Source organism: Pseudorasbora parva, chromosome 15, assembly GCF_024679245.1.
Source record: "Pseudorasbora parva isolate DD20220531a chromosome 15, ASM2467924v1, whole genome shotgun sequence".
NCBI classification, from domain to species: Eukaryota; Metazoa; Chordata; class Actinopteri; order Cypriniformes; family Gobionidae; genus Pseudorasbora; species Pseudorasbora parva.
Genome location: NC_090186.1, coordinates 38,904,764 through 38,917,320, shown reverse-complemented (window position 1 = coordinate 38,917,320; position 12,557 = coordinate 38,904,764). Strand labels below are relative to the sequence as shown.

Below are 12,557 nucleotides of genomic sequence, written 5' to 3'. Positions count from 1 at the left end.
AACAAAACAAAAAAAATCACTCACTTGTATTGACTAATTAACTTCAGTAGCTTTAATAATAATTCATCTATATTTAATGTGTAATTTATAACGTGAAGGTGGTAATGTTTGATTATTTTATTACATTTCTGCATATTTCCTTCTTGTTAGAGCTACCTGAAAATCTTAAAGCACTGTTTATAAGATTACATAGGTCAAAAACAATGAAAACAATAACTTCATGATTTAACAGGGCAATTGAAACTGTTCTGGCAGGGCCAATAGAAACAATTGAGCAAGGATATATTGAAGGGAACAGGTAAATGTGGCATTTATTATAATGGATTTATTGTTTTAAAGGAACACTCCACCATTTTTAGAAATAGGGCTTATTCAACTTTTTGTTCCTTAAAGTTCACTTAAATTATAAGTTGTTATAATTTTGTAAAGCCAAATAAATGTTAAAATTGATAGCTTTCAATTAGACTGTAATGTTTAATGGCTGTAATTAATGGCTAAATGTAATTGGCATTGGTATCAGTGATAATGACCTTCTTTCATAAAAATGCCATTAAACAAATATTTAAAATATACTGCATTTATGTTGTTTCTGTAATGATTTGTAGATTCAATGGGAAATGATTACATTATAAAAACAGGGTTTTTAGGTGTGATTAATCTAGATTAATTACAGAAAAATGTGTGATTATTAGCCAATTTTTTTGATCGATTGACAGCACTAAATATTTTTTAAAACAAATAAAAACTATTTAACATGTAAAATGATTTGATTATTTATATTGCTCTACATAAAGGTGGTCATGTTGTAGAATTAAGATGACTTGACCAGCCAAAAGCTACTTTATCTTAATAATCCTATAAACGTTAGGTTGTGAAATAAATAATACAAAAAACAAACAAAAAATCATTGTTGATAAATACATAAAGTGAAATCGGTAACTGCAAGCTTTTACTTTAGCATTTACTCAAATGTGCCATCAACAAAAACACCTCCAGGTGTTTAGTGCAGTGAGAGAGCGCTAATGAGACAGAATCATTTACTCCTTTTAATTACCCCAAGACCCCTTTCAGCCTCCCTTCTGCCCACTGCGACCCATCGGCCTAATGGACGGGTGTGGTGGGTTAGCCCGCAGCTGATGCAGACATCTGTAGTCATAGCGATGGGGTCTCCCTCTGGCTCCCTCCCTCCCGCTCTCTCATCCTCCGTCTGAGCCCTCTGCTGCTGTGGAGACTGCTTATCTGGGTCAGGCATGAAGCACCGCTGAGATTTCTGAGCGGAGCAGAAAAATTAACAGATTCTTCCACCAGCCAGAGAAAGAAATGGAAATATGTCCCTCTATCTGATGTCTGGGACACTATCCACAGACTGAGCTGCATGAATATTAAACGGTATCGATAATGTTGTGCATTGGAGAATGAGAAGAGAAAAACACAAGGATAATGAGCTTAAAATTAGGAGCATTAGACAATATAAAAAACGACTTCTTCAAATTTCCATATATTCAGGGTTCTTTGTTCAAAAGAACAGCATTTGTTTGAAATGGAAATCTTTTGTAACATTATGGCCCTGTTTACACCTGGTTTTAAGATGCGTTTTGATCGATCAGATCACAAGTGGATGAGGAAAATAAATTCCCATTTACACCTGGGGTTTAATCTGTTAATACGGGGGGGGGGGGGTGTTAATGGGCGGGTTGAATGTATGGATCATGGATCTTTCAGAGCAATTTACACATGAACGCGCCCGGAGACGACAGAAAAACATACAGAGAGCATCAGCTTTAGATTCTGCTCTGACAGCCGCAAGATCACACTGAATGCTGTGCGCGAGTGTGTGTTAGAAGTCAGCAATTGTGACAGAACATTGTGCTTGGCATATTTTCATCTTCAAACTAAACCTGGGTCTCCAGCCAACAAAGTTAAAATCCTCACTGGCAAGTGCTCTTCCCATAATGTTTATGCATTAAGTCAGTAGGCAGAGAGCAGGCGGTTTTATGTGGCTGTTCACACACATTAGACAACACGAGCGTTTATAATATGAAAACAATCCAGTCTAATTTATTTTCAACTAACTGGAAGTGGACAAGCTCAAAACGTTTTATACCCGTTTACGCTTGTATTTAGCATCGTCCACTTGTGAGCCGACCAAAATGCATCTTAAATTCACCTTTGTAAGGTGTGTCCACATTGTTTGAGAACAACCAGGCTATAATAGTCTAAATCTATCCACTCGTTTTCTTATTATTCCCATAAATCAAAAGTAGTCTCTTCAAATAAGCCAATTCAGATTCCCCCCACAATGACATAATTTAAGAGAGAAGCCCCGCCCACAGCCGGTAACTGCCCTGTCAGCATAGACTTATAGAGTTATAACTGTAGTTAAACTTAAACTAATACATGTGCTATGTGCAGCAGATATTCTCTGTCTCTGTAGGCATCTTACTACAGTTCCCCCACGAGCGGCTCTACAGCGATTTATAGATTATCATGACGGAACATGCTAATCGATGACTTGTTAACGCGACATTAACTATACATATATTCATCAATTAATCATTCAGAAATGTCCTGATTCATTCTACGTTTTGTCACTTCTTCTTTAGTCTCTCCATCACTGTACGAATCCGGTTCAAACATATAAGGCTGAACAGTGTTTCTGACATTTTCAGTGCTTGAGATTGTCCTGTTTTTTTTGTTGCCGTAATGCCGGAGCATCAGCTCTTGAAACTCCGCCCTCTTCCTAAAGGGGCAGCAGCTCATTTGCTATTAAAGGCAAAAACGGTGTGTGTGTGTGTCCATGTGGCAATTTTAACTTGATATAAAATACAATTCTGTGCTGTATTTTGAGCTAAAACTTCACATACACATTCTGGGAACATCAGAGTTTTGTTGTAAAAAGGGGCATTATATGACCCCTTTAATACCAAGTGTAAACAGAGACTATAAATCTTTGCTGTAATTTTTGATTCATTTAATAATTTCTTGCTGAATAAAAGTATACTTTTTTTTTTTAAATCACTGACCCCAAACTTAAATGATAGTGTATGTTAAATTTTGATTTGATGCTGTATTTAAAGGGGTGGTTCTGTGGTGTTTTACTAGGCCTGGTTGTGTTTATGGGGCGCAGTATAACATTGTTCTTTTTTAACGCCTTATTTTTCTTATATTCAACCTTTATTCGACACCGCTGTCTCCACTGTCCTTTGAACGGCCTTGTTTGCTTCCTGCTTCTATGAAGCCCATCCCTCTGAAAAACACAATGGTCTTAGATTGGTTAGATGGCCAAATGTAGTTTCATGTATTTTTATTGGCTGAAGTGCCAAGCACAGGTTGTCCGGAGACGCCACGCCCCTTACCATTATGGGCAGAAGTGGCGGTGTTTGGGGCATCTGGGGCAGTGTTTCTGTTAATAGCAAGGGTTTATGATGTCACCAACCCAGGAAGAAGCTTGTTGTAGTCCAAACCGGCTGTTTTTTGTAGGCAATAAACTGGCGTAACGTTAAAAGACAATATCTCTGTTTGCATTGAACTTTCAGCTCTGTAACTTTGCAGAAACTGTTTATGCTCAAGCAGCAACATTAAACACTAACTAAAGTTTAAAAAAACTGAAATCGCATGCAACCACCCCTTTAAGAAGAAATGAGGACTCTCAATCTCACACCCAGATTGTGAAGCGCCAGGCGTGCAGCTGAGCAGTCAGTTTCAGCCTCTCTCCTCCTCATTCATCATCCTGGACCATGTGTCAGAACCCACAGCACACGCTCCCCTGTCCAATCAATGGCATTCTGGGAAAAAGCGATGATGCCAGTTAATGTGGCGCATTGGCTGTTCCACCACACCCTGTCTGTCATCCAATCAGCCTCTCTCTCCACATTCTAAAACTCCTTTGTCTCCTTTTCTTTTTCAGATTGTTTCAGCGGTTCAGTATTGCCATCAAAAACACATTGTCCACCGAGATCTCAAGGTAAGGTCACTTGTGTGTTACTGTGTCATATTTCGGCAAATGAAAAGTCTGAAATCATAGGTTTACATATTTTTCCAGCTCTACAATGCTGTCAAAAAAGTCACGCACGATGATGCTCCTTTTGAATCGAATCAATTAGCAGCCATGTCTGAGCAGGACAGAACATGAGCAAGAACCCCTGCAGATCCGGCAGTCCCCCACCCCACCCCACACACACACACATACACACACACACACACACACACACACACACACACACACACACACACACACACACACACACACACACATACCCCTCAAGTCTTCATGCTCCATTACACACTTTGTTTCCAGACTGATGCTCTGTAAATGATGCATGAGGCCAGTGTCAGTGAAGAGTGTGTATGACTCGCGTGAAGGAGGCCAGGTGGAAGTGTGGCTCTTTCTGTGTTGTGTGTGTGTGTGTGCTGTCACTTTCACTCTCTGTACCTGTCTGCGTTAATGTAGGTTAGTGGCATTAAAGAAATTACATTTATGTTATGTGTACAGTGATTCAAAATGAAATTTAAACCTGGAAATAAGCACAGATTTGAACATTTATTGGTGTTTCTCATAACAAAGAATCACAGGTCACATTTTAAGCTAAAATTCTTTCCTTCTTCCTTCCTTCCTTCCTTCCTTCCTTCCTTCCTTCCTTCCTTCCTTCCTTCCTTCCTTCCTTCCTTCCTTCCTTCCTTCCTCCCTCCCTCCCTCCCTCCCTCCCTCCCTCCCTCCCTCCCTCCCTCCCTCCCTCCTTTCCTTCCCTTCCTTCCTTCCTTCCTTCCTTCCTTCCTTCCTTCCTTCCTTCCTTCCTTCCTTCCTTCCTTCCTTCCTTCCCTCCCTCCCTCCCTCCCTCCCTCCCTCCCTCCCTCCCTCCCTCCTTCCTTCCTTCCTTCCTTCCTTCCTTCCTTCCTTCCTTCCTTCCTTCCTTCCTTCCTTCCTTCCTTCCTTCCTTCCTTCCTTCCTTCCTTCCTTCCTTCCTTCCTTCCTTCCTTCCTTCCTTCCTTCCTCCCTCCCTCCCTCCCTCCCTCCCTCCCTCCCTCCCTCCCTTCCTTCCTTCCTTCCTTCCTTCCTTCCTTCCTTCCTTCATTCCTTCCTTGTTAAAGGCAATATGTGTGTGTGTGTGTATACTGTATATATATAATATATCAAAAATTTTATTTAATAATACTACAATAATTAAATTTACTCATTTAAAATTATTTTAATGGCTCTAAAATCTCTCCTTCTCACTCTTTCTCTCGCTCTCTCATGCAGGCAGAAAACCTACTGCTGGATGCAGATATGAACATTAAGATCGCAGACTTCGGTTTCAGTAATGAATTCACTATTGGGAACAAACTAGACACGTTTTGCGGCAGCCCGCCGTATGCGGCCCCTGAGCTTTTCCAGGGCAAAAAGTATGACGGGCCGGAGGTGGATGTGTGGAGTCTGGGGGTCATTCTCTACACATTGGTCAGTGGATCTCTGCCCTTTGATGGACAGAATCTAAAGGTTAGTGTGCTCAGCCCTGAAAGGTCACTTTTGCCCTCGCAAACCTTCACAGAGAATCACACTACTGAGAAGCCTGTGGATTTGTGAAGTGACTCATGAAAAATGCTGCATGAAATCAGTGATTTGTTAAAGCATTTAAGCCATAAGAGGTTATGCATTATAGTGGTTTTAAGCACAATGCAAAGGGGAATAGTTAAATCATTGCATCATGCAACCTTTCATGATTCATTACGTTTATGCGATTGCAGAAAAGGTCAATAAAAACTAAACGTAGTTTAATAATGACTCCTAGTAAACATGCTGTCATGATGCAGTCACAAGTGTAACTATAGTCTATTTGACTTTTACACCTAAAATTATCTTTTTACCTAAAGGAACTTCGTGAGCGTGTGTTGAGAGGAAAATATCGAATTCCCTTTTACATGTCGACTGATTGTGAGAACCTCCTGAAACGCTTCCTGGTGCTGAACCCTGTGAAACGGGGCACACTCGAGGTGAGAGAATGTGGTAAACCTGTAAATATACATGGCACTTTATACACATGAAGTGAAACTAAATATAAATATAGGCCTGTTATTTAACAGTTTTACTTTATTTTACAATACATATGATGAAATTATATACAAAACAATAAAAACTATCCATTTCAATATATTATTAAAATGTAATTTATTTCTGTGTGGGCAAAGCTGAATTTTCAGCAGCATTACTCTAGTCTTCAGCGTCACGTGATCATTCTAATATGCTGATGTTCTGCTCCAGAAACGTATACATTTTCTGGAATATTAAACGCATAAATCTTTTCAGCATTCTATTCTTTGATGAATAGAAAGTGGCCCTGGGAAACAGCGCCCCCAGTGTTTGAGGGCTGTAAGTTTAGGTGATTTGCAGTTCACTTTAGGGTCAGTGATGCACATGCAGAATCACAGGTCTATTACAGGAAACTCAGAACGAAATGACGTCCACTAATGAATAATTGAGGATTTTAGAGACGTCACTGTGCACTCCCTGATAGTTGTGTGGCTTACATATAGGACACATTATTGCTTTATTATGATGAAAAGTGATGAAAACTGACCAGGAATTATACTTATACATCTATATTTATGTATCCTTGGATCTAAATTCAGATTTAAATTTGTCATCGATTCATAGTTGCTTTGGACAGCCGTGTTTCCACCTTTAGGGAGCAGATTGTTTTTTTTGTGTCAAGAATCTTCCAGTTGACCCACTTTAAAACATGTATTTGGTTTCCTGCATAATCATGCATATTAATGCAGAACCTCTCACACAGCCCTGTGTATGTCTGTTTCAGCAAATCATGAAGGATCGATGGATCAACGCTGGCTGTGAGGAGGACGAGCTCAAGCCGTTTGTGGAGCCGGAGCTCGACATCTCGGATCAGAAGAGAATTGGTATGAAATCCTAACACCCTTCAATGCTATTTTTTGTAGAAAATAAGATTAATACGTTAAGACAGGGGCCTTTTGTCCAAATATCGAAATGTGTTAGATACATTTTTATTGTATTTATATTTTTTAACTTGACATACATAAATCAAAAGCTTTATTTTAAGATGATTCTGTCGCTTCAGGGTGATTGTGCCAGTAATGAGTTCATACTGCTCTTCTATGGTTACAAGTTGCTGATGATCACATGTTCCTGAATGCAGTTTCAGCAATATTGTTTGTGAATTACAAAGCCGAACTCGTGGTGTGAAACTTCCCTTGTTTTTTTGTTTTTTTCTTGTTTTTTTCCAGAAAGGAGGGAAAGGGTCATTAGTTTAAGATATGAGACATACTCAACAGAAGTATGCAAATGTAAACTCTCCTAGCTTATTGATTTCCTGCATTGAATTCTGTTAGATTAAAAGTTATCTTTCTCTACCGTAAGTTTTCTACATCAGGTCAAATACTGTCAGCAGTTTAAAAAGACTTTTGCTCAGTAAGTTACATGTTTAGCTACACTATGGTTCAACATTTTTAAAAGAAGCCTCTTATGCTTACCAAGCCTGCATTTATTTGATCAAAAAATCTGTAATATTATTACAATTGAAAATAAATGCTTTTTATTTTAATATATTTAAAAAAAGTAATTTATTCTTGTGATGTAAAGCTGAATTTTCAGCATTATACATCATAATCCAGTCCTCAGTATCATGTGATCCTTCAGAAATCATTCTAATGTGCTGATTTGCTGTGCCAGTTCTGTGCCAGTTCTGATTATTATCAATGTTGAAAACAGTTGTGCCACTTAAAGTTGCACTATGTAGTATTTTTGCAGTAAAATATCCAAAAACCACTAGGCCAGTGTTATATATTTTGTTCGGTTGAGTTCTTACAATATCCCAAAATTTTCCAACAATTTGTTTGCTATTTTATTAGCTATTTTATTGACATTTTAACCAAGGACCCGGGACGTCTGAAGGCGTTGCCTGTCAAATGCGTCATATCTGCGTTACCCTCTGTTTCCGGTTTTATTTTGCAGAAACGCTTTACTTTTAACAGTGTGCAGCAAGTGTCATAGCAGCCGCTGAGGAAGCACAAAGAATAACGTCATAACATCATTTTAAACACACTTAAATGTATCTAATATGATAAACAGAGCTGCGTTACCTCATACTCATGACCGAAAGTGCTGTGTCCCGTCATAATAAAAGTCCTGCTGCTCGCGAGCGGTGTTATCTCATTAACAATCGCTCCAGTGGCCGTGCTCAGCTCCTCAACACTCTGCTTCATACTACACAGTAACGTTAATAATCACATCCATGAGCATGAGGCCTATCCCGATTCTTTTCCACCGGCTGTGAGGTGAAGACCACATGTCCCAAGATTCTAATCTCAAACTTGCCGTCATCAAACTACGTCTTTGTTTCAAACTACGCTTTTGTTGTTGTGCAGCTTTAATATTTGTGATCATATAAATGTGATCCTTTTTTCAGGATTCTCTGATGAATAGAAAGTTCAAAAGAATATAATTTATTTGAAATATACTGCTTTTTCAACATTTGTCTTTACTGTTACTTTTTATCTGTTTAATGCATCCTTACTGAATAAAAATATAATTTTCTTTTAATTAAAAAAAACTAACCTGAAAAGCAATGTCCAGTTTAATTGCACATTTGAAGGCAACTCTATTACCCCCTTGAGTACAGAGTTTTGTTTCCGCCACAGTAATGCAAGCGTTTGTGTACTTGCTTACTTTTTGTTTTTAGCTGATAGAAAATACACTTTATGATTCACGAGTGCAATCAAGGGAGATATTGTCTTACAAGCAGCCAGTTTTTTTGCTCAGAGGAAGCTGTAAGTCTGGCATGCTCTGATCAACGTGACGCTGATAGTGGTGGTGTTTCAGCAGAGTGCAGGGGTCGATGGTAGCTGAGGTCAGACGGGCCCTGTTCTTTCCACTGCTGCTGCAGGCCTGTCTGCCTTTCAAACACTCAATTGATCTCTGAGGCCTAGTTCTGTGTCCCTAACAGCATTTAGCGCCAGTTCAGGAACCGGTCAATTGAGCCGAGGCCGCCACATTTAGTCTGGCCCATGAAACTATGACGGCATTGGCACTGAGGGTTAAAATTTCAGGACTGACATGGTACCGACGTACCAGTACTTGTGACATCCCTACTTGCCACTGCCACCTTTGGCTTACTTGGTTGTGTTTAAAAGGCTCTTAAAGTTGCAGTGTGTAGTATTCATGAGGATCTGTTAACAGAAATTCAATATAATCAATTGAATATAATCAATATAATCCGATCTAATATTATTTCCGACCTGTAAGGTTGCCAGAATAATAATCTTACACAGTGTGTTAATAGGCCAGAGGAGAACTGGCACCCCGACTGAGTCTGGTTTCTCCCAAGGTTTATTTTTCTCCATCACGCCCTGATGGAGTTTTGGTTCCTTGCCACTGTCGCCTTTGGCTTGGCTTGCTCAGTTGGGGACACTAAAAATATGATTCAAGTTATTCAACTTATTATACAAATAAAATGTATGAATTAGGTCTTGTTTAATTCTATAAACTATAATACTGATCTGCCAACATTGTCGCTCTATGATAAATTAAAATAAGCTGATAACATCACTGTTTTCTCCAGTACGACTGTACAGCCAAATCTAATTTTGTCGCAATATTATCCTGTTTGACACTGTGAAGCTGCTTTGACACAATTGTGATTGTAAAAGCGCTATATAAATAAAGTTGATTGATTGATTGATTGATTGATTGATTGAATATAATATACATACAGTGAGGAAAATAAGTATTTGAACACCCTGCTATTTTGCAAGTTCTCCCACTTGGAAATCATGGAGGGGTCTGAAATTGTCATCGTAGGTGCATGTCCACTGTGAGAGACATAATCAAAAAACAAAATCCAGAAATCGCAATGTATGATTTTTTAAAACTATTTATTTGTTTGATACAGCTGCAAATAAGAATTTGAACACCTGAAAAAAATCAATATTAATAATTGGTACAGTAGCCTTTGTTTGCAATTACTGAGGTCAAACGTTTCCTGTAGTTTTTCACCAGGTTAGCACACACTGCAGGAGGGATTTTGGCCCACTCCTCCACACACATCTTCTCTAGATCAGTCAGGTTTCTGGCCTGGTGCTAAGAAACACAGAGTTTAAGCTCCCTCCAAAGAATCTTTATTGGGTTTAGGTCTGGAGATTGGCTAGGTCACCCCAGAACCTTGATATGCTTCTTTTTGACACAGAGACATTGTGTGCTTCGGGTCATTGTCATGTTGGAAGACCCAGCCTCAACCCATCTTCAATGCTCTAACTGAGGGAAGGAGGTTGTTCCCAAAATATAGCAATACATTGCCCCAGTCATCCTCTCCTTAATACAGTGCAGTCACCCTGTGCCATGCGCAGAAAAACACCCCCAAAGCATGATGCTACCACCCCCATGCTTTACAGTAGGGATTGGTGTTCTTGGGATGGTACTCATCATTCTTCTTCCTCCGAACACGTTTAGTGGAATTATGACCAAAAAGTTCTATTTTGGTCTCATCTGACCACATGACTTTCTCCCATGACTCCTCTGGATCATCCAAATGGTCATTGGCAAACTTAAGACGGACCTGGACATGTGCTGGGTTAAGCAGGGGAACCTTTGGTGCCCTGCATGATTTCAAACCATGATGTCTTAGTGTATTACCAACAGTAACCTTGGAAACGGTGGTCCCAGCTCTTTTCAGGTCATTGACCAGCTCCTCCTGTGTAGTTCTGAGCAGATTTTTCACCTTTATTAGGATCATTGAGACCCCACGAGGTGAGATCTTGAATGGAGCGCCAGTCCGAGGGAGATTGACAGTCATGTTTAGCTTCTTCCATTTTCTAATGATTGCTCCAACAGTGGACCTTTTTTCACCAAGCAGCTCTTTGGTCTTGGCCATGTTAGTAGTTGGACTCTTACTGATTGTATGGGGTGGACAGGTGTATTTATGTAGCTAACAACCTCAAACAGGTGCATCTAATTTAGGATAATAAATGGAGTGGAGGTGGACGTTTTAAAGGCAGACTAACAGGTGTTTGAGGGTCAGAATTCTAGCTGATAGACAGGTGTTCAAATACTCATTTGCAGGTGTATCATACAAATAAACAGTTTAAAAAATCATATATTGTGATTTCTGGATTTTTTTGTGTTTTAAGAGAGATTATGTCTCTCACAGTGGACATGCACCTACGATGACAATTTCAGACCCCTACATGATTTCCTAGTGGGAGAACTTGCAAAATAGCAGGGTGTTCAAATACTTATTTTCCTCACTGTAACTATGTTTTTATTACCTTAAAATGAGGCATTTCTCTGTACACACACTGCGGGTCTTCTTACAGTGAAATTGCCATTTTGTGCCCTTTTCTACTGTAGCCCTAAACGGAAAAACTGCTCTACTGAGCGCTAGCTACTCTTTGCTATCTCAGATAACTACCTTTTTGTCCTGTGCCGGCCACCGTAGCTTCTCTGTGCTTTGAAAGGATCCAGCTAAAATTTATACACTGCACCTTTAATATTCAGTAACAGTGCATTTATCGATTTGACTGCACTGACACTATTAGATGAGAACAAAAACATGAATTGTGCTGGATTAGGACTGTGTACTGTAGAGCTGCTTTATAGCTGAATCAAATTAGTTTCATAATTGACAAATTTTGCAACATCAACATCATGTTATTAAACCAAATATAATCAACACTGAACGGACTCAAGCTAAATAACAACTCTATTATCATCTGTAGAAGTGCTTCTAGTTGAATTTAACTGGTTTCATATAGTTGATGAACTTCACACAGTTATTGAACTGAACTGAATCAACACAGAACTGACTTGAGTTGAATAATGACACTATTCTCTCTGAATTTGAATTTCGCATGTTTGGTAAAGTTTGCATCATTGATTGTTATGTGTTGATTGCTTCTTTTTTTGTTACCGTGAAGCTGCTTTAAAACAATATGTATTGTATATATTAGATTTTTCATTTTTTTACCAGCTGGTTACAGTATCCTACATTGAATTGTCTGTAATAACCTGTCTGAATATGGTTTGTTGCAGATATTATGGTGGGAATGGGTTACTCAAGGGAGGAGATCCACGAATCTCTAACCAGGATGAAGTATGATGAAATTACGGCTACCTACCTGCTGTTGGGCAGGAAGTCCACTGAGGTGAGTAAGTTTACATGACAGTGGCTTTTTGGTTTGACTTTGGTTGCACAGTTGGGGTTAAAAATGTAGCATGCTAAATGAGAGCATACAATACCATTTTGAAAAAAAAAAATCACCAAGGCTGCATTTATTTGATCAAAAATACAATAAAAACAGAAAGATTGTAAAATATTACAATTTAAATGTAATCATTAGGCTTCAGTGTCATATAATCCTTCAGAAATCATTCTAATATGCTGATTTGGTGCTCATGACACATTTCTCATTATCTATGCTGTGCTGATATTTTTGAAGAAACAATGCTGCATTAAGGATTCTTTGATTAAGAAAAGCTCAAAATAAAAACTTTTTTAATGTATTTTGTAAAATGTTTGTCTTTTGATCAATTGATTGCATCCTTGCTGAATAAA

General features: G+C 38.8%; 1 protein-coding gene across 9 annotated transcripts in view; it reads left to right on the top strand.

Moving 5' to 3' along the window:
• mark3b (MAP/microtubule affinity-regulating kinase 3b) overlaps positions 1–12,557 on the top strand; it is a 107,640-nt gene that overhangs the window by 79,486 nt on the left and 15,597 nt on the right. For all 9 annotated transcript variants that reach the window (XM_067418031.1, XM_067418036.1, XM_067418033.1 and 6 more), the window contains 5 exons: positions 3,908–3,964; positions 5,240–5,476; positions 5,851–5,970; positions 6,792–6,891; positions 12,035–12,147. In XM_067418031.1, the coding sequence (XP_067274132.1) occupies positions 3,908–3,964; positions 5,240–5,476; positions 5,851–5,970; positions 6,792–6,891; positions 12,035–12,147 (627 nt within the window). The remainder of the gene's footprint in view (positions 1–3,907; positions 3,965–5,239; positions 5,477–5,850; positions 5,971–6,791; positions 6,892–12,034; positions 12,148–12,557) is intronic.